Raw genomic sequence first — 27,402 nt, 5'->3', positions numbered from 1 at the left:
GACTGGACCTGCACCACAAAGGTTGAAGGGAGCAATCACTCCCACCTGGAGCGGCACAGCTCTGTCTCTGTATCAGTTGTCATCACTGACGTATTTGTGTTTTCATTGCTTTATGGTACATGATTGGCTCGGGGCTCATTTACAGAAACTTCTTAATTTTGCTTCTATTTTACAAATGAGAAAAATACGGCTGAAAATCGGATCTTATGGGTGACACACTTTTAAAAGCACCTAAACTGTAGCAATATACGGTACAATAAAATGTAGACTTTAAAGCTGCATTGCAGGAATTCAGCTCCTTTGTAAAAAAAATGAAGGTATACTATGAGTTAAGTCCAGCGATGTGCATGCCACCCCCTGGGCTTAACTCTATTGTTTAGACAGCTATCGCTGTAGTTCCAGGAAAGCAACCCTGATCCTTCTAAGCGCTGCATCTTGAACAAGAGAGTTGCAAGAACTACTATTCCTGCCCCTCCCCTCTTTCTTCCCAATCACAGAAGCCTTGATATTATGTGAACACATTCGCAAAATACAAAGGCTTCTGTGAATGGGCAGCAGATTGGAGGGGTGGGCATAGCTGCCCTCTCAGATCCTTAGAGTGTCTTTCCAACTGACCAATAATCTTGTCAAATGTAAATAATAGAGATAAGCCCAGGAGATGTCATGCAACTCCTTGGACTAAACACATAGGCCCGGATTCACAGACATCGGCGCATATTTAATGCCGCCGTAGCGTATCTTCTTTACGCCAAAGCAGCGCAGAGAGGCAAGCACTGGATTCACAAAGCCAGTGCTGCCAAAACTGCGCTGGGCTTCCTAGGTGTAAGCCGGCGTATGTGGAAGTGGGCGTGAGCCATGCAAATGAGGCGTGACCCCATGCAAATGATGGGCCGAGCTCAAGACAGATACGTATAATGAACGGCGCATGCGCCGTCCCGTGGACGCATACCAGTGCGCATGCTCAGAATCACGTCGGAACTACTCCCTAAGATACGCCGGATCACTGCCTACGGCGTGAACGTAACCTACACCTAGTCATATTCACGTCCTACGTAAAATACGTCGGCTTGTGTTCCCTTTGCATGGATGCTGCGGAGTTACACCTCCTTTATGGGGCATAACTTTGCGCCGGACGTATGACTTTATGCGCACTGTGTCGGACGGACGTACGTTCGTGAATCGGCGTATCTCCCTCATTTGCATATGTGAATAGAAAATCAATGGGAGCGCCAAATACGACCAGCGTAAATATGCGCCCACTCTACGCCAGCGTAGGCAAGTTACGTCGGTCGGATGAAGCCTATTTTCAGGTGTATCTTAGGCCCAGATTCTCGTAGATCGGGCGTATCTCTGCGGCGGCGTAACGTATGTCATTTATGTTACGCCGCCGCAAGTTTTTCATGCAAGTGCTTTATTCACAAAGCACTTGCGTGTAAAGTTGCGGCGGCGTAGCGTAAATCACGCGGCGTAAGGTCACGTAATTCAAATTCGGCGGGTAGGGGGCGTGTTTCATTTAAATGAAGCGCGTCCCCGCGCCAAACGAACTGCGCATGCGCCGTCCGTAAAAAATCCTAGGGTGCATTGCTCCAAATGACGTCGCAAGGATGTCATTGTTTTTGTCGTGAACGTAAATGGCGTCCAGCCCCATTCACGGACGACTTGCGCAAACGATGTAACTGTTCAAATTTCGACGCGGGAACGACGGCCATACTTAACATTGGTTGCGCCTCATATAGCAGGGGCAACTTTACGCCGGGAAAAACTTTACTGCGTCGGCCGCACGTACGTTCGGGAATTCGCGTATCTAGCTAATTTGCATACTCGACGGGGAAAACGACGGAGGCGACACCTAGCGGACAAAAAAAAATTGCATTTAAGATCCGACGGCGTAAGAGCCTTACGCCTGTCGGATCTAATGGACGGCCCAGATTAGGACTTACGACGGCATACATGGCGTTGTGTCATCGTAAGCCCTTTGAGAATCTGGGCCTTAGTTTCTGAGTCAGGCGCACAGATACGACGGCGCATATTTGCACTTACGCGGCGTATCTCGAGATACGTCGTCGCAAGTGCTTTGTGAATCCGGGCCACGGTGTGCCTTCACTTTTTACAAAGTGGCCGAAATAATGGAATTTGGCTTCAAATGTGACTTCACTTATTTGTTGTGAATTCTTAGTAAGAAGGGGATACGAATCCAGCATGTGTTTAAGCCAATTAAGCACAAAAAAACAAAAAAAAATATGAAATTTTGATTGGCTTGTTTTTGTAAATCAGCCCCATTGTTCCTCTTTTATCATTTTTACACTTTCATTCATTTCAATCATTAAAAAAAATTAACTGCCATTTTTTCCCCCTTTTTTCATTTGTCTGTGTTGTCCTTTTGCCTCTCTTGTGTATTTATTTTTTATTTTTTCCCTTCTGTCTATCACTCCATGGTCCTCCCCCTCCATCCGTCCACCAGAATACAACAACAAACTCCGGAATATCCATAAAAGTATGAAATCCCCCCAATCACCTGAGCTTCAGCGCCAGCGTTCCTTCACTTTCTCTGGTTTGTCCCTCTCTGCTGTCTCCTATCCATAGTGCATGGCATTTTGCGCCCTCATGCAGTGTGACGCAGTATTTCTAGAGTCGGTTGTATTGTGAACTACTAATCTCTAGCTTTTTAGAAACTGCAAATGATAATCTGCCCTGCTGGTATGCTGAGTTTTGTAGTTCCTGGGGGGAGCCAGAGGCTTGCTTATATTGCCTGTACCTAGTCCAGGGCTGTTCGTAATGCTGCTTTGTAAGTCATAAAAGGGATCTTCATGAAGGAGCTAAACGCTGTATTACCGATGAGCGATTTGCTCACCTCCTTAACTTTTGCATGAGTTGAGAGCTGTGTGACCTCGGAGCCCTTATCTGAAAGCAGCCATGTTGATACAGACCAGGGTTTCATGAAACCTTAAGGTTCCACCAGAGGTTGCTAGAGGTTCCTTAAGCATCCCTGACCAGCACACTAATGTATTATGAGTTGTAGATATAGTAATGTTTAGCAGGGGTTCCATGAGACCGGAAAGTTCTGGTTCCTGAATAGTTCCAGGTACAACATCACTTCGCAGAGCCAGCCATATGGCACCAATGATCTTTTTAGATGACTGTGGATGACCACCAGTGTATGGAGAGCTTTCTTCCCACTGATCACCAGTCTAAGGGACATTCTTCTTTACCAACCACAAATGTAAGGAACATTCTTCTCACTGATCACCAATGTAAGGAACATTCTTCCCACTGACCACCACTGTAAGGAACATTCTTACCACTGATCACCAATGTAAGGAACATTCTTCTCACTGATCACCAATGTAAGGGACATTCTTCTCACTGATCACCAATGTAAGGGGCATTCTTCCCACTGATCACCAATGTAAGGGGCATTCTTCTCACTGACCCCCAATGTAAGGGACATTCTTCTCACTGATCACCAATGTAAGGGACATTCTTCTCACTGATCACCAATGTAAGGGACATTCTTCTCACTGACCCCCAATGTAAGGGACATTCTTCTCACTGACCCCCAATGTAAGGGACATTCTTCTCACTGATCACCAATGTAAGGGACATTCTTCTCACTGATCACCAATGTAAGGGACATTCTTCCCACTGATCACCAATGTAAGGAACATTCTTCTCACTGATCACCAATGTAAGGGACATTCTTCTCACTGACCCCCAATGTAAGGGACATTCTTCTCACTGACCCCCAATGTAAGGGACATTCTTCTCACTGATCACCAATGTAAGGGACATTCTTCTCACTGATCACCAATGTAAGGGACATTCTTCCCACTGATCACCAATGTAAGGAACATTCTTCCCACTGATCACCAATGTAAGGGACATTCTTACCACTGATCACCAATGTAAGGAACATTCTTCTCACTGATCACCAATGTAAGGGACATTCTTCTCACTGATCACCAATGTAAGGGGCATTCTTCTCACTGATCACCAATGTAAGGGACATTCTTCTCACTGATCACCAATGTAAGTAACATTCTTCCCACTGATCACCAATGTAGGGAACATTCTTCTCACTGATCACCAATGTAAGGGACATTCTTCCCACTGATCACCAATGTAAGGAACATTCTTCTCACTGATCACCAATGTAAGGGACATTCTTCTCACTGATCACCAATGTAAGGGACATTCTTCTCACTGATCACCAATGTAAGGGACATTCTTCCCACTGATCACCAATGTAAGGGACATTCTTTCCACTGATCACCAATGTAAGGAGCATTCTTCTCACTGATCACCAATGTAAGGGACATTCTTCTCACTGATCACCAATGTAAGGAACATTCTTCCCACTGATCACCAATGTAAGGATCATTCTTCCCACTGATCACCAATGTAAGGGACATTCTTCTCACTGATCACCAATGTAAGGAACATTCTTCTCACTGATCACCAATGTAAGGGACATTCTTCTCACTGATCACCAATGTAAGGGACATTCTTCCCACTGATCACCAATGTAAGGAACATTCTTCCCACTGATCACCAATGTAAGGGACATTCTTCCCACTGATCACCAATGTAAGGGACATTCTTCCCACTGATCACCAATGTAAGGAACATTCTTCCCACTGGCTCCAATGAATACATTTTAGTCGGGGTCCCATGAGACCTAAAACTTATTTCAAGGGTTCCTCTGGGATAAAAAGGTTGAGAGAGGTTGTTGTAAAATGCTGCATTCCAGAGAGAACTGAGAACGATTGTAGACATCAGACAACCCGGGCAACAAGACAAAATTAGAGCATTTCCTATTGGGCACAGTAGATGGTATCAGAGCTGGTACAGGTGTAAGGAAACAGGACAGGTAATAAGTACCACATACCACATTCATTATTTCTTTTGTACGGCTTTATTTTATCCAATGTATCAGAAGGCGGGACACTCTTGCGTTTACTTGCTATGTGCTGTACAGCAAACTGTGTGTAATAACCAAACCATGCTGCAAGCCACTAATATTGTGGGTAAGATGGATCGCTGTGACCAGCAACTGTCCTTTCTGCTTTTTTTTCCCCGATTTGCATGGAGTGATGAAGGTATGAAATGATGATGCCTTTAACCAACGACTGGCCACGACACAAAATCGCATGAGATTTGAAGTCTCTCTCTCTTATGGCATTTGCTATTTTGTGTGATTTTTATGTCTTTTGGGATTCACTGGCTCACTAGATAAACTAACACAACGGAATGTAGGATGAAGTTATTATTTATGAACGTTGAAGTTGATTCTTGTTTATCATTTTGTTTCTCTTTAAAAAGTTTTATAATGCTTTATATAATATGATGATATAACAGGTAAGAATTATTCAAGGTTGACTTGTTGAAAGAAAGAAGGTAAACATTCAGCCAATAAGAAGCTTGTATACATTTAGGTCCATATATATTGGGACACCGGCACCATTTCCATACTTCTGGGTCTGTATGCCACCAGAATGAAATGAAAACAAAACAATCCAAATGAATTTGAAGACTTTCAGCTTTAATTTAGGGGTTGAACATAAATATCAAGTACAAATTTTAGGAACTGCAACCATTTTTTATACCCAGCACACCCCCCCCCCCCCCCCCGCGCTACATGCGGCGGGCGGATTCCCTCGGGGAGCGATCCGGGACGAGGGCGCGGCTATTCGTTTATAGCCGCTCCGTCGCGATCGCTCCCCGGAGCTGAAGAACGGGGAGAGCTGTATGTAAACACGGCTTCCCCGTGCTTCACTGTGGCGGCGTATCTATCGAGTGATCCCTTTTATAGGGAGACTCGATCGATGACGTCAGTCCTACAGCCACACCCCCCTAAAGTTGTAAACACACACTGACTAGGTGAACCCTAACTCCTACAGCGCCCCTTGTGGTTAACTCCCAAACTGCAACTGTCATTTTCACAATAAACAATGCAATTTAAATGCATTTTTTGCTGCGAAAATGACAATGGTCCCAAAAATGTGTCAAAATTGTCCGAAGTGTCCGCCATAATGTCGCAGTCACGAAAAAAATCACTGATCGCCGCCATTAGTAGTAAAATAAAAATAATTAATAAAAATGCAATAAAACTATCCCCTATTTTGTAAACGCTATAAATTTTGCGCAAACCAATCGATAAACGCTTATTGCGATTTTTTTTACCAAAAATAGGTAGAAGAATACGTATCGGCCTAAACTGAGGAAAAAAACATTTTTTATATATGTTTTTGGGGGATATTTATTATAGCAAAAAATAAAAGATATTGCATTTTTTTCAAAATTGTCGCTCTTTTTTTGTTTATAGCGCAAAAAATAAAAACCGCAGAGGTGATCAAATACCACCAAAATAAAGCTCTATTTGTGGGGGGGAAAAGGACGCCAATTTTATTTGGGAGCCACGTCGCACAACCGCGCAATTGTCAGTTAAAGCGACGCAGTGCCGAATCGCAAAACCTGGCCGGGTCCTTTAGCTGCATTTTGGTCCGGGTCTTAAGTGGTTAAACCTTAAAAATAAAGTGGCAAAATGTCATGAAAAGACTCAGAAGCGCTTCCTCTTGGGAGGAATATTGGGGACGGAGGTATTAGAATGACATATTGTGGAGTGTAACAAACAAGTCACACATGGGCCTCTGTAGCACGCCCCGGACAGAACTCTGTGTGTTGGCCGATTATTTACCATCCCATTTGGAAGGGGTCCCTGGAAATGTTTTGAACATGTTGGCACGTCCTCTGCACAGCTCATTGCTCGGTCTGGGCCGCTGTTCTCGTTTCTGTCCCTCTACTGGGAACGGCATGGACTGGAATCTTCTGTCTACAAGTTTCCATCTTCCCCTCTTGGCGGGAGAACAATGCTCCTCATTTCAGAGAGTGTAGGAAATGACACTTTGGCGTATAAAGAATCTTCTCCGGCATATCTGCGTATCGTCTTCAGACGGAGAAATGTTTGGGCTGGTTCGGACTTGTTGCGGATGACAAGAGATGTTCGCCTCCTCCTCTTCTTTTATCCCCCTGAATGTCGGAGGCGGGGGATGGGGGTTTCCTGACATTTCAGCTCATATTATGTTCTGTGCACACAATGTGCCCTTTCCAAACTGAACTCCAGGTAGTCAATAGAAAAGAATTCATGCGATTTGGCATGCGGTAATATTTATTTCTTCATGCAGCTAATGTGAATGGGTCTTGCCATCAGTCTCCTGTATTCCCCAGCATTTCAGGATTTGGGAGAGGGAGGGGCTACACCAAGAGCCAATCAGGTTTCACTACATGCGCATGGGCTATTAAAGTGATTGTAAACCCGGGAAAAAAAAAACACACCTCGATCGAAGCCCCCAAAGCCGTCCTCGTCTCCCCCTCCAGCCGCAGACATCTCTCCACAGATACCCAGAAGTTTACTTCTGGGTATCGCAGCTCCGGTGCTGTGATTGGCCGGAGCGGCAATGACGTCACTCATGCGCAAGGGAGCCGGCAAATACGGCATTGCCGTTTATGAATGGGATTCTCATTGCGGCTGCGCCGTTGTCTACGGCACGCATGCACCGTAGACAAGGGAACAGGGAACAGACGATCAGTGGCAGTCACACTAGGAAGAACGGGGAAAGGTTTGTTTACACAAGCCTCTCCCCGTTCTTCAGCTCTGTGACCCGATCGCGGGACACCGGCGGCGATCGGGTCTGCAGGTGCCGCGGGCATGGTCACGGAGCACAGGGCCGAGTCGCGACCCATGGCTGGGCTCTTAAAGGCGACGTACAGGTACGTGATTGTGCCCAGCTATGCCCTTCTGCCGACGTATATCGGCGTTAGGCGGTCCTTAAGCGGTTAATAGCAACATCTATGCATACTGTAAAAAAGGCGCCACAGAGGTGGGGGCGCCGAAGCTCCAAAGTCTCCTGTCTGCCCCGCCCCCTCTGCGTTTGTTGGCTCTTCTACCATAGGCAGTGAGATGAGAGGCTTCTGGGTTGGCCGGAGCTGCTGCAAATAATCCCGTGCACTCCCAGAAATGCTCTCCGAGTGCCACCCTCCAAGTAACCAAAGATGCCACGTATGCCCCGCCCCCTGTAATGTGCTTCTGCTCCCAGCGCGCCCGAGCTACAGGGATCTATTGGACAAGTACTGATCTATGGGGACACCTACTGTGGGGGCTCTGATGGGGGACACCTACTGTGGGGGGCTCTGATGGGGGACACCTACTGTGGGGGGCTCTGATGGGGGACACCTACTGTGGGGGGCTCTGATGGGGGACACCTGCTGTGGGTGGCTCTGATGGGGGACACCTGCTGTGGGGGGGGCTCTGATGGGGGACACCTGCTGTGGGGGGGCTCTGTTGGGGGACACCTGCTGTGGGGGGCTCTGTTGGGGGACACCTGCTGTGGGGGGCTCCTGATGGGGGACACCTGCTCTGGGGGGCTCCTGCTGTGGGGTGCTCTGATGGGGGACACCTGCTGTGGGGTGCTCTGATGGGGGACACCTGCTGTGGGGGGCTCCTGATGGGGGACACCTGCTCTGGGGGGCTCCTGATGGGGGTCACCTGCTCTGGGGAGCTCTGATGGGGGACACCTGCTCTGGGGAGCTCTGATGGGGGACACCTGCTCTGGGGGGCTCTGATGGTGGACACCTGCTCTGGGGGGCTCCTGATGGTGGACACCTGCTCTGGGGGGCTCCTGATGGGGGACACCTGCTGTGGGGGGCTCCTAATGGGGGACACCTGCTGTGGGGGGCTCCTGATGGGGGACACCTGCTCTGGGGGGCTCTGATGGGGGACATCTGCTGTGGTGGGCTTTAAAGGGGGACACCTGCTGTGGGGGGCTTTAAAGGGGGACACCTGCTGTGGGGGGCTCTGATGGGGGACACCTGCTGTGGGGGGGCTCTGATGGGGGACACCTGCTGTGGGGGGCTCTGATGGGGGACACCTGCTGTGGGGGGCTCTGATGGGGGACACCTGCTGTGGGGGGGCTCTGATGGGGGACACCTGCTGTGGGGGGGGGGCTCTGATGGGGGACACCTGCTGTGGGGGGGCTCTGTTGGGGGACACCTGCTGTGGGGGGCTCTGTTGGGGGACACCTGCTGTGGGGGGCTCCTGATGGGGGACACCTGCTCTGGGGGGCTCCTGCTGTGGGGTGCTCTGATGGGGGACACCTGCTGTGGGGGGCTCCTGATGGGGGACACCTGCTCTGGGGGGCTCCTGATGGGGGTCACCTGCTCTGGGGAGCTCTGATGGGGGACACCTGCTCTGGGGAGCTCTGATGGGGGACACCTGCTCTGGGGGGCTCTGATGGTGGACACCTGCTCTGGGGGGCTCCTGATGGGGGACACCTGCTCTGGGGGGCTCCTGATGGGGGACACCTGCTGTGGGGGGCTTCTAATGGGGGACACCTGCTGTGGGGGGCTCCTGATGGGGGACACCTGCTCTGGGGGGCTCTGATGGGGGACACCTGCTGTGGAGGGCTTTAAAGGGGGACACCTGCTGTGGGGGGCTTTAAAGGGGGACACCTGCTGTGGGGGGCTCTGATGGGGGACACCTGCTGTGGGGGGGCTCTGATGGGGGACACCTGCTGTGGGGGGCTCTGATGGGGGACACCTGCTGTGGGGGGCTCTGATGGGGGACACCTGCTGTGGGGGGGCTCTGATGGGGGACACCTGCTGTGGGGGGGCTCTGATGGGGGACACCTGCTGTGGGGGGCTCTGATGAGGGACACCTGCTGGGGGACACTAATGAAGATTTCTTAGGGGAGCATCTCTGTGTTTGAGTCGTAGCCATAGAAACATTTGTAAAGGGGAGGAGTTTGTAAGATGACCACACCCATGTGGGGCGCCAGAAATATTTCTGCACCCAGGCGTCTGTGACCCTAGGATCGGCCCTGGCACCAGTTTTAGTAAATCTCCAGGGTTGACATTTCTGGCGGCATACAAACTAGAGGCAGCTAATTGTCCAATTTGTACGCCGTTGTACGCCAGGTCCAGATGCGGCCTTTAGCCCGGGTAGCCCGGCAGCATTGTAGAAGTGTACAGTGCGCCCGGTTATAAAGCGCTACAAGCAGGGGGTCTCAAATTGGCGGCCCTCCAGCTGTTGCGGAACTACAAGTCCCATCATGCCTGTGGGAGTCATGCTTGTAACTGTCAGCCTTGCAATGCCTCATGGGAGTTGTAGTTCTGCAACAGCTGGAGGGCCGCCAGTTTGAGACCCCTGCGCGGCTACAGCCTATGCGGGCGCTGTGTAAACAGAAGATAATACAAATTTCCGGCCTCCGGTCTCCACAGCAGAACAGCGGCGATCGCGTTTCTTCCGTTCCACTTTATCGTGTTCATCTCATGTTTCCATTTCACATCCAGCATCAGCCGCAGCGCCCCCTCCCATAGCCCCGGGGTCTCAGCGCTCAGACTGTCTGTGGCATTAAACTACTCCTCCGGACTGACATTCATTCCACCAAAATGCTGCATTATTATTCTGACCCCTCAGTGGGCGGAGTCTGCACCGAGGCCGCGGCCCGCGGGCGTCTATCGTGCATAAAACTCCATAAACTCGCACATTAGTGCGGCTCTGTATTCATCAATACGTTTTTATTTGAATGCAAGAATATACCTGAATTTATTTGGCATCAGCTTCTTCCAACAAAGCTCAGACTGGGAAAGGAAGAAGCAGCACAAGCGGGTTTGCTGCAATGCTCGTGTGCTAACAAAGGAGCATACTGATAGGAGGAGAGAGCAGACTATCAGAGAGATGAGCTGATGCGTCCTCTGCTACTCCTTTCACTGTCCAGGCTGAGAGAGGAACAAGACCTGTAAATGTAACTTGGACCCCTTTCACGCTAAGGCAGTTTTCAGGCGTTTTAGCGCTAGAATTAGCGTCTGTATAGCGCCTGAAATCTGCCTCCCATGCCGCCAAAATGTAAAAACCTGAGTGCTTTCATTCTGGGGGCGGGACGTTAGAAAAAGTCCTGCAAGCAGCATCTTTAGGAGCGCTGTATACACCGCTCCTCCACCACCCCTGCCCATTGCAATGAATGGGCAGCGCTTCCAAAGCCCTGCAACACGGGCAGTTTAAACCCTTTTTCGGTTTTTAAAGCGGAGCGCCACCCAAATGGGGAAGTGCCGCTTGTTTGCACCCTTCCCCCCCTCCACTGCCACATTTGGACCCCCTTTTGGGGGGAGGGGGGGAGCGGGTACTTTGTTTTGACAGGTACCCGCTCCCACTTCTGGCTCAGATCGCCGCGGTGAACTGAGCTGGGGTAAAGCAGCAGAATAGAAACAATGGCTGGCCGCATCCAAAAATAATGATTTTATATATCTATATAGCCGGATTCAGGTAGAGCGGCGCTTCTTTGTACTGGCGTAGCGCAGGTCATTTACGCTACGCCGCCGCAAGTTAGAGAGGCAAGTACTGTATTCACAAAGCACTTGCGTCCTAAGTTACAGCGGCGTAGCGTACATGTCCCAGCGTAAGCGCGCCTAATTCAAATTGGGAAGAGGTGGGCGTGTTTTATGCTAATAAGGCATGACCCCACGTAATTGACGTTTTGATCGTACGGCGCATGCGCCGTCCGTGGACGTATCCCAGTGCGCATGCGTCTGATAGAATGCCTAAGATACGTCGAACACTGCCTACGACATGAACGTAACTTACGCACAGCCCTATTCGCGTACGACTTACGCAAACGACGTAAAAAGATACGCCTGTTCCGATGTCCATACTTTGCATGGGCTGCGCCACCTAGAGACCTGCTTTATCTTTACGCCGGCATATGTCTTACGTAAACGGCGTAACTAATTGCGACGGGCGCACGTACGTTCGTAAATCGGCGTATCTTGCTCATTTGCATATTCAACGTGGAAAACAACGTAAGCGCCACCTAGCGGCCAGCGTAAATATACACCCTAAGATACGACGGCGTAAAGAGACTTACGCCGCTCATATCTTAGCCTAATTTAAGCGTATCCGGTTTCCAGAATACGCTTAAATATACGACGGCGTAGATTCAGAGTTACGACGGCGTATCTACTGATACGCCGGCGTAATCCTCTCTGAATCTGGCTAATAATCAATATTTTTGGAATGAAAAAAGAAAAATATGAAATATATGATTTTTTTTTTATTTTTTCATTCCAAAAATAATGATTTTATTATGTTTTATATATATATATATATATAATTTATTTTTATATCCAAAAAATAATGATTTTATCATTTATATATTATTTAATAATATATATAATATAATTTATTTATTTTTTTATCTCAAAAATAATGATTTTATCATTTATATATAATTATTTTTTTTAAAAAAATAATGATTTTATTTATAGTGTGTGTGTATATATCCCAAAAATAATGATTTTATCATTTATATATTTATTTTTTTCCAAAAATAATGATTATATACTGTATATAATCATTATTTTTGGAATAATATATATATATATATATATATACACACTTTTATTTTATATTTTCTGTATGTTGCGGAGGACGTCTTTGCTGCTTTTGTTCCATGCATGGATTATATAACTCGCCTCTGAATGTACACGCCGCCTCCAAACGCTGCTCAGCCCTGACTTTCCCTTTCCCTGTCCTCCAGGAGTCCAGACCCGGGACAAGACCCCGGACGAGATCGGCTCTCTAACACGCAGGAGGACCACCAGCGAAGGACAATATGAAGACAGCGCCGGGGACCCCGGATCCAATCCCAGCAAAGTCCGCTCTCCTGTGCGCTGCGTTTCGCCTGAAGTTTTCAACACGATCGCGGCCAATCCAGGGGGGAGGCCGAAAGAGGTAACCGCCCCTTGAAGAATATTGAGTCAATGTTTTTTATGCAAAAAAAATCTGAAGTTTAACCTGCTTTATATTGCCCCTCCCCCACAAACATTTTCAAATCTCTCTCTTCATTACATACCTTTTTTTAGGCGCACTGGGCTCCATTCATAAAGCGGTATCTTACCGCATCCGATTACGCAGTAAGATACCGCACATCGTTTTTCACGTTTTTGGCATTCACAAAAAAAAAGGGGGCTACTAAAATACTGCCTGAGTTATTTTATGAAGTCACGCCGTATTTTAGTGGTGATAGTCTGCGGGAATTCACCGATGATGTCCGTAACGCAGGCTCTCACTAGCTTGTTGAAGAAGCAGCACAAGAAGGTTTACTGCAATCAGTGGCGTCACTAGGGGTTGGTGTCACCCGGGGGGGTAAAACATGGTGTCACCCCCCCTCTGTCTTGGCTGCCCAGCACCAAGCAGGCAGCGCACGGGGCGCACCCCAAACCAGCCCCTGTAAATGATAGTATAGGGCAGTATAGTGGCGGGTTAGGGTAGTATAGAGTGGTATAGTGGAAGGTTGGTGTAGTGGGGTGGTATAGGACAGGTTAAGGTGGTATAGGGCATGTTGGGGTGATATAGGGTAGTTTGGGGTGGCATAGGGCAAGTTAGGGTTGCATAGGGCAGGTTGGGGTGGTATAGGGCAAGTTAGGGTGGTACAGGGCAGGTTGGGGTGGTATAGTGCAAGTTAGGGTGGCATAGGGCAAGTTGGGATGGCATGGGAAAGGTTGGGGTGGTACAGCGCAAGTTAGGGTGGCATTGGGCAGGTTGGGGTGGTATAGGGCAAGTTATGGTGGCATAGGGCAGATTGGGGTGGTACAGGGCAAGTTAGGGTGGCACAGGGCAAGTTAGGGTGGCATGGGAAAGTTTGGGGTGGTACAGGGCAGGCTGGGGTAGTACAGGGCAGGCTAGGGTGGCACAGGGCAGGCTGGGGTGGCACAGGGCAGGCTGGCGTGGTACAGGGCAGGCTGGGGTGTTACAGGGCTGTTTGGGGTGGTTCAGGGCAGGTTGGGGTGGTACAGGGTGGGCTGGGTGATACAGGGCAGGCTGGGGTGGTACAGGGCAGGCTGGGGTGGCACAGAGCAGGCTGGGGTGGTACAGGGCAGGCTGGGATTGCACAGGGTAGGCTGGGCATGTCAGCAAAAAAAATAAAAAACGAGATGGTGTCACCCCTCTAGCGGGTGTCAGCCGGTGCGGACCGCAGCCCCCGCACCCCCCTAGCAACGCCTTTGACTGCAATACTCCTGTGCTAACAAATGAGCACACGGATAGGAGGAGAGTGCAGAGAGATGAGCTGATCGGTCCTCTGCTACTCCTTTCACTGTCCAGGCTGGGAGAGGAACAAGACCTGCTCTGAACTTCCTGCATGAGCTGACACCACGCTGCCTCTGCTGCACTGATATCCAAAGCAGTGGTGTCAGCCCTGCCTATTTCTCCCCTGCTGAACTACAGAACACCTCCCAATTTTCTCATCTATGTGACATAAGGGGGAGGTATTCTATAGTCATTGTAAGAGGTTTGTCTTGTGTTGCTGCTTGTTAATATTTAATGAGAAGTGAGTAACATTGATGCGTCTCTTTTTCAGCATCACCTGCACAGCTACAAGGAGGCCTTCGAGGAAATGGAGATCCCGCCTGCTATTAGCCCCACCTCCACAGGTAAGCCACACCCCCCACCATTAAGTTGTAAAGGTGTGTCTAATAATCTGTGCTCAGGCTGTTTCATCCGATACATAGGGAGGGATTTAGTAAAACTGGAGCACACAGAATCTGGTGCAGCTGTGCGTGATAACCAATCGGCTTCCAGGTTTTATTGCCAAAGCTTAACCGCTTGCCAACCGTATACAGTGGAACCTCGCATTGCGAGTAACGCAGTTAACGAGCGTTTTCGCAACACGACCACTTCATTTTTATAAATCCTGACTCTGTTTGCGAGTGTTGTCTCGCAGGATTCAAGCCTCTGCGGTGTGCAGTACCGCATTTGGCCAGAGGTGCGGGGGCGCCAGACTTGATCGAAGCCCTTCGGAGCCAAGCCTTTCCAGGGGTTTCCGAGGGCAGCCAAAAGATCTTTAAGTATTTCTGAGTCTCTCCGGTGCCCCCCCCCCCCCCCACCTCTGGCCACATGCGGTATTGCATGCCATAGAAGTCGATGTGGAACTAATTATTTTAGTTTCAATTGACTTCTATGGGAAAACTTGCTTTGAAATGCGAGCGCTTTGGATTACAAGCATTCTCCTGGAACGGATTATGCTCGTTATCCAGGGTTCCACTGTGTGTGTGTTATATATATATATATATATATATGTATATGTATATATACACACAGCTCCTGTATACGGCTCTCCTGCGCAGGATCACATACCTGTACGGGATGCTGCACTTCCGGACCTGCGCGCGCACACGCCAGCCAACCGCTCCCATACCTCCCAACTTTCTGAAATGGGAATGAGGGACACCTATCAGCAAAAATATGCAGGCCTAGGACACACCCCCTGACCACACCCCCTTAAAGGAGAATTGTACAAAAAAATAAGATTGGTTAAACCCACAAGTGCTTTTTTTACCACTACTATTTCTTTATATTGGCTTCTGGAATTTACAAATGTAGAAATTTAGAAATCAGATGAAAGGTTTAGCTCTGGGAAACACTTTTTGAAAGATAAAAAGTGCATTTTATATACATCTATATGGATCAGACCAACATGAGGGACAAATGAGGAGAATGAGGGACAGAGGGACATTGCTCCAAATCAGGGACAGTCCCTCGAAATCAGGGACATTTGGGAGGTATGCGCTCCTGCTGTGATTGGACACATGGGGAGCCAATCAGCGGGAACTGCCGATCATTCCCAAGAGAAGCAGAATCTTAGCATGCTTTTGTAAACAAGGCAGATCGTCATTCTGCCAGTAGGGAAGGTAGTGATCCTGTGTTCCTACAAAGCAGGAAGACGGATCTCTGCCTTCCCATAGTACAAGCACCTCCCCCACACAGTTAGCAAGCACTGCCTAGAGACACATTTAACCCTTTGATTGCCCCTGATGTTACCCCTTCCCTGTCATTAGTACAGTGACAGTGCATATTCTTAGTACTGATCACTGTGTTGGTGTCACTGGTTCCCACAAAAAAAGTGTCACTTAGTGTCTGTTTTGTCCGCCGCAATTTCGCAGTCCCGCTATAAGTCGCTAATTGCCGCCATTACTACAAAATAAAAAAGTCCATAAATCTATCTCATGGTTTGTAGACGTGGGGCCAGATTCAGAATCGCCTAAGTTTGGGCGGGCGTAGCGCATCTCATATACACTACGCCGCTGTAACTTAGAGAGGCAGGTACCGTATTCAGAAACAACTTGCGTCCTAAGTTGCGGCGTAGCGTATATGGGCCGGCGTAAGCCCGCCTAATTCAAACTAGGCTGGTAGGGGGGGTGTTGTATGGTAATGAATCGTGACCCCACGTAAATGACGCACCTAACGAACGGCGCATGCGCCCGCATGCTCAGTATCACATCGAATTATCTCCCTAACATGAACGTGAACGTAACCTACGCCCATCCCCATTCACGGACGACTTACGCAAACGACGTAAAATACGACGCTGTTCTGACGTCCATACCTAACATGACTTACCCCTGCTTTATGAGGGGTAAAGTTACGCCGGACCGACGCCTTACGTAAATGGCGTAGCTAAATCCGAGGGGCGCAAGTACGTTTCTGAATCGGCGTATGTACCTCATTTGCATATTCGACGCGGAAATATACGGAAGCGCCCCTAGCGGCCAGCGGAAATATGCACCCCAAGATACGACGGCGTAGCGCCGCTCGTATCTTGGCAACAGTGAGGCGCATCTGATTCTTTAAATCAGGCGCCGAGATACGACGCCTCACACTCAGACTTACGTAGATACGCCGTCGTAAGTTGTTTCTGAATCCGGCCCGTGATAACTTTTGCGCAAACCAATTTACGCTTATTGTTGTTTTTTTGTTTTTGTTTTTTTACCAAAAATATGTAGCAGAAAACAAATTGGACTAAATTGATGAAGAAATCAGATTTTTTTTTTAATTTCTATTGGATACGTTTTATAGCAGAAAGTAAAAAATATTCAAGTGGTTCATACAGAAAGCTAGAGATCCATTTCTTGCTCCTCCATTGGTGGCTATAGGGCATTCTTGTACTTGTTGTCCTTCACCTTGGGGGGCCCCATCTGCTTTACTTATCTATGGTGCAGATCCAAACAGTGGCCCAGATTCAGGTAGATCCGCGCAATATTTGCATGGGGGAAAGGGCAACGATTTTTGCTCTGCGCCCACGCAAATATTTCGATTTGCCCGCGATTCACGGAGCAGTAGCTCCGTAAATTGCGCGGGCGCTATGCTAATTAGCCCGGCGTAAGGGCGCCTAATGTAAATGATCCCGCCGGGGGCGGGAATCATTTAAATTAGGCGCGCTCCCGCGCCGAGCGAACAGCGCATGCTCCGTCGGGAAACTTTCCCGACGTGCATTGCGGCAAATGACGTCGCAAGGACGTCATTTGCTTCTAAGTGAACGTGAATGGCGTCCAGCGCCATTCACGAATCACTTACGTAAACGACGTGAAATTTAAATTTCACGAGCGGGAAGGGCGGCTATACTTTAGCATTGGCTGCCCCTGCTATTAGCAGGAGCAACCTTGCGCTAAAGTCGCCGTACGGAAACTCCGTACCTTGCGTGCGCAGGGCCCGCGCAACTTTTGTGAATCGGTGGTAGTATGCAATTTGCATACTATACGCCGATCACAATGGCCGCGCCCCCTAGCGGACAACGCAAGAATGCAGCCTGAGATATGAAGGCATAAGGAGGCTTATGCCTGTCATATCCTAGGCTGCAGTCCGCGTAGCGATGTTCCTGAATCAGGGGCATTCGCTACGCGGGAGAAAAACAGCTATTGCGCCGCACAACCTATGGTTGCGCGGGCGCAATAGCTTCTTGAATCTGGGCCAATGTATTTATTTTTATTCTCCATCCAACATCTCCATCACATTCTCATTTCCTTCTGATGTGTCGGGGAAATGGTTCCAGGATCTCTTCTCTGTTCATCTCCGGCCAAATGTATTCTTTATTCGAATTGAAATCCTGCCAACTAATCCTATGATCAATAAAAGATGGCCGCGCCGGAGTTCTTCTGTATGGAAGAGCGTTGCGCGCAGCCCTAGGGCAAGCAGGGTTTAGATTCTATCAAATGAATCGGGTTTGTTAAATAGTGGGTGAAGGTCCACTTTAACCACTTAAGACCCGGACCTTTAGGCAGCTAAAGGACCCGGCCAGTTTTTGCGATTCGGCACTGCGTCGCTTTAACTGACAATTGCGCGGTCGTGCGACGTGGCTCCCAAACAAAATTGGCGTTTTTTCCCACAAATAGAGCTTTCTTTTGGTGGTATTTGATCTCCTCTGCGGTTTTTATTTTTTGCGCTATAAACAAAAATAAAGGGACAATTTAGAAAAAAAATCTATATTTTCTACTTTTTGCTATAATAAATATCCCCCAAAAAGATATTAAAAAAAAATTTTTCCTCAGTTTAGGCCGATACGTATTCTTCTACCTATTTTTGGTAAAAAAAAATCGCAACAAGCGTTTATCGATTGGTTTACGCAAAATTTATAGCGTTTACAAAATAGGGGATAGTTTTATTGCATTTTTATAAATATTTTTTTTTTACTACTAATGTCGGCGATCAGCGATTTTTTTCGTGACTGCGACATTATGGCGGACACTTCGGACAATTTTGACACATTTTTGGGACCATTGTCATTTTCACAGCAAAAAGTGCTATAAAAATGCATTGTTTACTGTGAAAATGACAATTGCAGTTTGGGAGTTAACCACAAGGGGGCGCTGAAGAGATTAAGTGTGACCTCATATGTGTTTCTAACTTTAGGGGGGCGGGGCTGGATGTGTGACGTCATTGGTCGTGTTTCCCTATATCAGGGAACACACGATCAATGACACTGCCACAACGAAAAACAGGGAAGGTGTGTTTACACTTACCTCTCCCCGTTCTTCAGCTCCAGAGGACCGATCGCGGGACACCGGCGGCGATCGGGTCCCGCGGGCGCGGTCACGGAGCTTCAAACCGGGTCACGTGCACGACCCCAAGGCTGGGCTTAGAGGGCCACGTACAGGTACGTGGATGTGCCCAGCCGTTCCATTCTGCCGACGTATATCGGCGTGAAGGGGTCCTTAAGTGGTTAAGTACCATAGTTTGTCGCCATTCCACAAGCGTGCACAATTTGAAAGACTGCTGTGCAAATACAGTGTGACTCCGATGAGCGGAAGTTCCACTTTAGGGTGGAGCTCCGCTTTAAAATATTGCAACAATCGGCATTTTTATTCTCGAGGGTCCCTGCTAAAAATATATATATAATGTTTGGGGGTTACAAGTCATTTTCTAGCAAAAAATACAGATTTTTAACTTGTAAGCAACACACGTCAGAAAAAGGCTTGGGCATGAAGGGGTTAATGAGACATTTGGGGTCTTTCCCGGCCATACTGGCCCTATATGTTGCGTCTCGTGTTTTTGCTCCCAGTACTACTTATTGAATGAGTCCCGGGCCTGCTGGGACTTGTAGCTTCCCGGCAGTTTCTGTGGATTTGCTGGGAGTAGATGGAGCGGGAGAATCGGGATCCCAGCAGAGAAGGGTGGGGATGTCATATTCCGATCTCTCACTGAGTGGGGACTGGAAACATTCCTGAGGATGAATAACAGAGTTATTGTGTCAGGAAACAGAGGAATGTCTGGAATCAGCGTGTTCTCCCATTCACCATCCATCATCACAGCTCCTCTCTGTTCTCTACAATTGGCCTATTAAGGACAACAAGGATCTGACAGAGGGCAGCATCCAAAGTGCTCCGAGCTGCTCGCTCTCCATCGCACTCTTCATAGACCGCACTCTTCATAGACCGCACTCCTTCCCAAAGAACTCATAGACCGCACTCCTTCCGAGAGAACTCATAGACCGCACTCCTTCCGAGAGAACTCATAGACCGCCGCACTCCTTCCGAGAGAACTCATAGACCGCCGCACTCCTTCCGAGAGAACTCATAGACCGCCGCACTCCTTCCGAGAGAACTCATAAACCGCACTCCTTCCCGGAGCATTCATAGACCGCACTCCTTCCCGGAGCATTCATAGACCGCACTCCTTCCCAGAGAACTCATAGACCGCACTCCTTCCGAGAGAACCAATAGACCGCACTCCTTCCCAGAGAACTCATAGACCGCACTCCTTCCGAGAGAACTCATAGACCGCACTCCTTCCCAGAGAACTCATAGACTGCACTCCTTCCAAGAGAACTCATAGACCGCACTCCTTTCCGGAGCATTCATGGACGGCACTCCTTCCCGGAGCATTCATAAACCGCACTCCTTCCCGGAGCATTCATAGACCACACTCTGATCTGAAGCAGCTCCTTTATTGGTTCGGACTACACAGGCATTAATTGCACTGTACCACAACAATCCCTGGCTGCCCATGACCCTGTCTCTGGTTCGTTGGTTTTCCTTCCTTGGGCCACTTTTGGTCGGTCCTGACCACTGCAGACCGGAAACATCCCATAAGAGCTGCAGTTTAATAGAGATGAAGGGATACGGACATGTTTGTAGTTCATATCAAGAGAGCAGAATAGGGTTACAACCATGACTTCCTCCATAGATACAGTGGAGTAGTGACATAAGACACCCAGGAACATGAATTGTGTTATTTGCAAGATCACCAGGTGAAAATAAAATAAAAATATAAAAAAGAATATATGTAAAGCACTGCATACATTGACAGTAGGGTTGTCGCGATACCGATACTAGTATCGGGACCGATTCCGAGTATTTGCGGGAGTACTCGTACTCCCGCAAATACCCCCGATACCGAAATAGAATACTTCCCCCCCCCCCCCCGCCGCCGTTACGCCGCATCCCCGCTCCCGCCGACTGGGTAATATGGGCAGAGAACATTACAGCTTTCATTTGAATAGCTGTAATGATTCACGCCGCGCCGCGTATAGACACTCCCCCTTGCTCGGGTGAACTGTCCAATCCCGAGCGAGGGGGAGTGTCTATACGCAGCGCGGCGCGAATCATTACAGCTATTCAAAGCTGTAATGTTCCCCGCGCGTATTAACCGTATTAATATATGTCTTTCTTCTTGTCACTCTTCCATAAAGGGCAGATTTGTGGAGAGACCACTAATAGTTGTCCTGTGGACAGATTCTCCCCCCTGAGCTGTGGATCTCTGCAGCTCCTCCAGAGTTATCATGGGCCTCTTGGCTGCTTCTCTGATGAATGCTCTCCTTGCCCGGCCTGGTCAGTTTTGGTGGACGTCCATGTCTTGGTAGGTTTTCAGTTGTGCCATACTCTTCCCATTTTCAGATAATGGATTGAACAGAGCTCCGTGAGATGTTCAAAGCTTGGGAGATTTTTTTTTTGTTTTTATCACCTAACTCTGCTTTAAACTTCTCTTCAACTTTATCCCTGACCTGTCTGGTGTGTTTCTTGGACTACGCGATGCTGTTTGTTCACTAAGTCATATAAAAAAAACTCTGAGGGCTTCACAGAACAGCTGTATTTATACTGAGATTAAATTACACACAGGTGGACTCTATTTACTAATGAGATGACTTCTGAAGGCAATTGGTTCCTCTAGATTATAGTTAGGGGTATCAGAGTAAAGGGGGCTGAATACAAATGCCCCTCCCCACACTTTTCACATATTTATTTGTAAAAAAAAATTAAAACCATTTATAATTTTACTTCCACTTCACAATTGTGTCACTTTGTGTTGGTCTATCACATAAAATACATTTACATTTTTGGTTGTAACATGACAAAATGTGGAAAACTTCAAGGGGTATGAATACTTTTTCAAGGCACTGGTAAGTACCTGTAATAAATAAAGAAAACAAGTGCAGCCATCACAGCAGGTATCAATTAGTAAGCTGCAATATATCACATTTTTGGTTTTGGGTTTATAAATACTTTAACCACTTAAGGACCCATTCACGCCGATATACGTCGGCAGAATGGCACAGCTGGGCACATCCACGTACGTGGCCCTTTAAGCCCAGCTGTGGGGTCGGGGGAGCGCGTGACCGTGACTCGCGGACTTGATCGCCGCTGGAGTCCCGCGATCGGTCCCCGGAGCTGAAGAACGGGGAGCGCTTCCCCGTTCTTCACTGTGGCGCTGTCATCGATCGTGTGTTCCCTTTTATAGGGAACCACAATCAATGACATCAGACCTACAGCCACACCCCCCTACAGTTAGAAACACAAATTAGGTCACACATAAACCCATCAGTGTGGTTAACTCCCAAACTGCAATTGTCATTTTCACAGTAAACAATGCATTTTAAATGCATTTTTTGCTGTGAAAATGCCAATGGTCCTAAAAATGTGTCAAAATTGTCGGAAGTGTCCGCCATAATGTCGCAGTCACGAAATAAATCGCTGATCGCCGCCATTAGTAGTAAAAAAAAAAGAATTGATAAAAATGCAATAAAACTATCCCCTATTTTGTAAACGCTATAACATTTTGCGCAAACCAATCGATAAACGCTTATTGCGATTTTTTTACCAAAAATATGTAGAAGAATACGTATCGGCCTAAACTGAGGAAAAAAATTATGTTTTATATATTTTTGGGGGATATTTATTATAGAAAAAAGTTAAAAATATTGCATTTTTTTCAAAATTGTCGCTCTATTTTTGTTTATAGCGCAAAAAATAAAAACCGCAGAGGTGATCAAATACCACCAAAAGAAAGCTCTATTTGTGGGGGGAAAAGGACGACAATTTTGTTTGGGGGCCATGTCACATGACCGCGCAATTGTCAGTTAAAGCGACGCAGTGCCGGATCGCAAAAACTGTCCGGGTCCTTTAGCTGCCTAAAGGTCCGGGACTTAAGTGGTTAATACATCCCTTTATGTAGCTTTGTGTTTTTCAGCGAGCGTTCTCACGTTTTCTGCCTCTGTGTTTCCCTCTAGCCTTGCGATCTCCTCCGGGATTGGCAAAGACACCTCTGTCAGCGCTGGGGTTAAAGCCACACAACCCGGCAGATATTCTGCTGCAGCAATCTGGAGGTGAGTGCATTTTCATCACAGTAACTTGGTATGCAAAGTGTTCTTGGAATGAACAAGTTGGAGAATGTGACATCACCACCCCATGTCTTTATCTCGTCCAATCATTGCATTCATTGAGAAAATGAAAAGTGTTCTCTGAATGGCGCCTGTGCCAAGTGAGCAAACCTCCTGTGTTCACAATGTACCAGGGCATCCGCTTGGTATGGGACCTAGAAATATGAAGATTACAGGAGTAGTGGTGCCAACTACAGTGCTTTCCAGTTTCTAGGGCAGGGTTCTCAACTTTTCTAATCCAGAGGAACCCATAAAATAAATGTTAGGTCTCGGGGAGCCCTTACTTAATCCAGCTGTTGGTGGTTAATCTCAAAAATTCCCTTTTGTGTTGTGGTCAGTAAGAAAACTGTAAAGCCCTGTACACACGATCAGTCCATCCGATGAACGGTCTGAAGGACCGTTGTCATCGGTTAACCGATGAAGCTGACTGATGGTCCGTCGCGCCCACACACCATAGGTTAAAAAACTGATCATGTCAGAACGTGGTGACGTAAAACACAACGACGTGCTGAAAAAAACGAAGTTCAATGCTTCCAAGCATGCGTCGACTTGATTCTGGATTTTTAACCGATGGACGTGCCTACTAACGATCGTTTTTTACCATCGGTTAGGAATCCATAGGTTAATTTTAAAGCAAGTTGGCTTTTTTTTAACCTAAGGTTAAATAACCTATGGGGCCCACACACGATCGGTTTGGACCGATGAAAACGGTCCATCAGACCGTTGTCCTCTGGTTAACCTATCGAGTGTACGAGGCCTAAGGGGCCCCGGTGACACCCCAAGTGGACCCTACATGACAATACTGATGAATGGCAAACTTGCCATTCTGTTTCACCTGATGGGTTAAATTGTATCTAATTGAACCCAAGACCTTTTCTCGGTTTGTCCTGGTGACCAGGGAAACTAAGCCGTTGGGTTTATATTTTCCTTGTATCTGTCAGATTGGTAGCCATGGGCAGCATTTTCACTTCTCCATCACCCTAAGCCAACAGTGAAGCGTTACTGATGTCGCTGGCAAATATTTTCTCACACAACGGCCTTTGGCTCCCCGCGGTGGAAAATCTGACCCTCTGTGTTAGAATGCTGTAGGAATATCAAAGCTCGGAAGGTTGAAGCTTTTAGTGAAGTGAAGACAACCACCTGGGCTACAGGGATTCTGCAGAATCTCACGGGAAATCGAAACGCTTTTTTCAGCTCGCGTGTTTTTTTGCCGTAGAACAGGAGGTGACCCGGCGGCTCGTTCGGCTCTCATCGGCAGGAAGGACATGGTGTGGGGATCTCGTTCGTTTTCGTGGCAGATGCAGCCAGTGCACGTTTCCCAGCTGTTGATACTCGGCTCTGTTCAGACAATTAAATGCAACAGATGTTGCAAAGGATTCTGGGCTGGCTGGGATTTATAGAAGGAGCACTTCGAGCTTCTGGATTCTCTGTTTCTTCAGCTGTCCCATTTCTAGGCAGGGAAAGAAAAAAATGGCAGTTGCTAAGGGACCGATTTTGCGAATTTATATATATATATATATATATATATATATATATATATATATATATATATATATATATATATATATATATATATATATATATATTTACATATGACTTCATGTGACATTTAGCTTGTGGGGTAAAATACTACTCCGTGGGGTGAAATACAGATTTTTTTAATGAAGTACTGATCCATGGTGTTAAATACTGATCCATGTAGTAAAATACCCATGCGGGCATAGACTAACCGTCCATGTGATAAAAAGCAATCCATTTAGTAAAATAATGATCCATGGGGTAGAATACCAACCTTTCCATGGGGTAAAATGCCAATTCATTAAGCCAATAATGTTTCACGGGGTAGAATACTGATCTATAAGAGTAAAATACCATTCCTCTGAGTAAAATAAACATACAGGGGATAGAATACCCATGTATTGGATAAAATACTGGTCCACTGAGTAAAATATTGATCCATATAGTAGCATACTGACCTGTAAGGCCTCGTACAAACGACCGAACATGTCTGCTGAAACTGGTCCGGCGGACCAGTTTCCGCGGACATGTTCGGTCGTCTGTACGGCCGACCGAACAATTTTCCGGCGGATCGGACAGGTTTCCAGCGGACAAATGTTTCTAAGCATGCTAAGAAACCTGTCCGCTGGAAGCCTGTCCGTCGGACATGTTCGGTCGTCTGTACGACTCACCGGACATGTCCGCTCGGCCGAAAGCCCTCGCATGCGTCGAAGTGATTCGACGCATGCGTGGAAGCATTGACCTTCCAGGGTCGCGCACGTCGCCGCGTCATTGTCGTGGCGACGGTGCGGCCACGTCACCGCGTTCGCTGTCCGCGGGAAATTTGGTCTGATGGTGTGTACAGCCATCAGACCAAAATCCGCCAGCGGACATGTCCGATTTCATCGGACATGTCCCGTCGTGTGTACGAGGCCTAAGAGTAAAATACCATTCAATGGAGTAAAATGCCAATACATTAAGTCATGGGGTAGAATGCCATTCAGTGGGGGTAAAACTCACACCCAGGGGATATAATACCCATCCATGGGATAAAATACTGTTCCACTGAATAACATAATGATCAATGTGGTAGAATACTGATCTGAGGTTAAAATACCATTCCATTGGGTAAAATACACATCCAGGGGATAGAATAACAATTAATGGGATAAAATACTGATCCACTGAGTAAAATAATGATCCATGGGGTAGAATACTGACATGTAAGGGTAAAATACCATTTAATGGAGTAAAATGCCAATACTTTAATCCAATAATGACCCATGGGATAGAATACTGATCTGTAAGGCTAAAATACCATTCAATGGGGTAAAATACACATCCAGGGGATAAAATACTGATCCACTGAGTAAAATAATGATCCATGGGGTAGAATACCATTCCATGGGGTAAAATACACATCCAGGGGATAGAATAACAATTAATGGGATCAAATACTGATCCACTGAGTAATTTAATGATCCCTGGGATAGAATACTGTTTCATGAGGTAGAATTACAATCCATGGGGTCAAATACAAATTACCAATCCACGGCGTAGACTACCAAACTATTGTGTCAAATACCAATCCAGTTGGTAGAATATCAAATAATGATGTAAAATACAGATTCAGTGGTTAGAATACCAATCCATGGGGTAAAATGCCAATTCATAGGGTAGAATGTTGTTTACGTGGAGTAGAATACCAGTCCAGTTGGTTGAATACCCATCCCATGGAGTAAAATACCAATCCACGGGGTGAAGTACCGAACCATAGAGTTAACCATAGACAATAGAGTTAAATGTTGATGCGTAAAAAAACAATCTATAAAATACTGATCTGTGGAGAAGATTACCATTCCATGGGGTAGAATACTGATCCATAGAACATAATGCCATCCCATGGGTATATGGTGATCCATAGGCTTAAATGCTGTCAGAAATAAATGTTCTTGGGTAATTAAATATCCATTTCTGGGAAAAAATTACCATTTCAAGCCTGTGGCTATAGTATGTTTGTAAATGGAATGTTTTATTAAGAAAAATATTGTGAGGCAACATAAGAACCCCAGGTCAAGCAATCATATATCTTAGTGAAGTCAACCTACAGAAAGCCATCCCTCTATAGCAGTGGTTCTCAACCTTTCTAGTGTCGTGACCCCTTGATAAAATTTCCCAGGTTGTGGGGACCCCTAACAGTAAATTTATTTTCGTAGCGTGGGTTGTCAGCACCCAAGGCAAGACAAGTAATTTGCACCCATAACCCATGAAAATTTACAGCTCCCTGAGTTCCTTTCCACTTGTACAATATTAAAACCCCTTTGTGGTGTCTCGTAGCAGTGACACCTTTGCCGAAATCAGGAGATAGGGTCTCCTCCAGCCCCTCCCCACTTCACATTACTCACCAGTCAGCTGACCTCTAGTCTCTGCCCCCCAGTCATGCCGTGAACTGAAAGGGCGGCTGCGAAGAGGCTGAGTGGGCAAAAAGGCTGGAAGGGCGGTGCGGGCTTCAAGAACAGCCCAGGATTCGGTGACCCCTGGCAAATCATCATTCGACCCCCAGGTTGAGAACCACTGCTCTATAGCATCTATACTTCGCACCTACCTATGTAGATAGGTGAGTTATGAGAGATGACCAAGATCTAAACAGATCCACTGAAGTTGCCTTAAAATGGGACACAGTCCAGTATAGCGTCCTGCAGGCTTCCAACAATCAATTAAACTTTTGAGCAGTAATTGTTGAACAATGCAGATTGTGGGCAATTACTTGATGGTGGTGCTTGGCAGAAGAATGGCAGCCTGCTGGGTCCCTCCACCCCACTTGTCCTTGGCATTGGTCACTGCAGACTGCCCTCTGTTCTGGTTCCATCTGTCTTTGTCTGGGAGGTTCTTAGGACCAATGCCCAGTTTTATGTGTTTTGGAAGCCCC

At 47.3% G+C, this 27,402-nt stretch overlaps 1 protein-coding gene across 8 annotated transcripts in view; it reads left to right on the top strand.

Moving 5' to 3' along the window:
- TNS1 (tensin 1) overlaps positions 1 to 27,402 on the top strand; it is a 506,243-nt gene that overhangs the window by 439,854 nt on the left and 38,987 nt on the right. For 6 of the 8 annotated variants that reach the window (XM_040358202.1, XM_040358200.1, XM_040358201.1 and 3 more), the window contains 4 exons: positions 2,462 to 2,551; positions 12,588 to 12,781; positions 14,409 to 14,481; positions 22,827 to 22,922. In XM_040358202.1, the coding sequence (XP_040214136.1) occupies positions 2,462 to 2,551; positions 12,588 to 12,781; positions 14,409 to 14,481; positions 22,827 to 22,922 (453 nt within the window). The remainder of the gene's footprint in view (positions 1 to 2,461; positions 2,552 to 12,587; positions 12,782 to 14,408; positions 14,482 to 22,826; positions 22,923 to 27,402) is intronic. The other 2 variants (XM_040358205.1, XM_040358204.1) reach the window with 1 other exon arrangement.

This window comes from Rana temporaria, chromosome 6 (assembly GCF_905171775.1).
Source record: "Rana temporaria chromosome 6, aRanTem1.1, whole genome shotgun sequence".
Taxonomy (NCBI): domain Eukaryota; kingdom Metazoa; phylum Chordata; class Amphibia; order Anura; family Ranidae; genus Rana; species Rana temporaria.
This window is presented reverse-complemented; position numbering and strand designations above follow the sequence as displayed.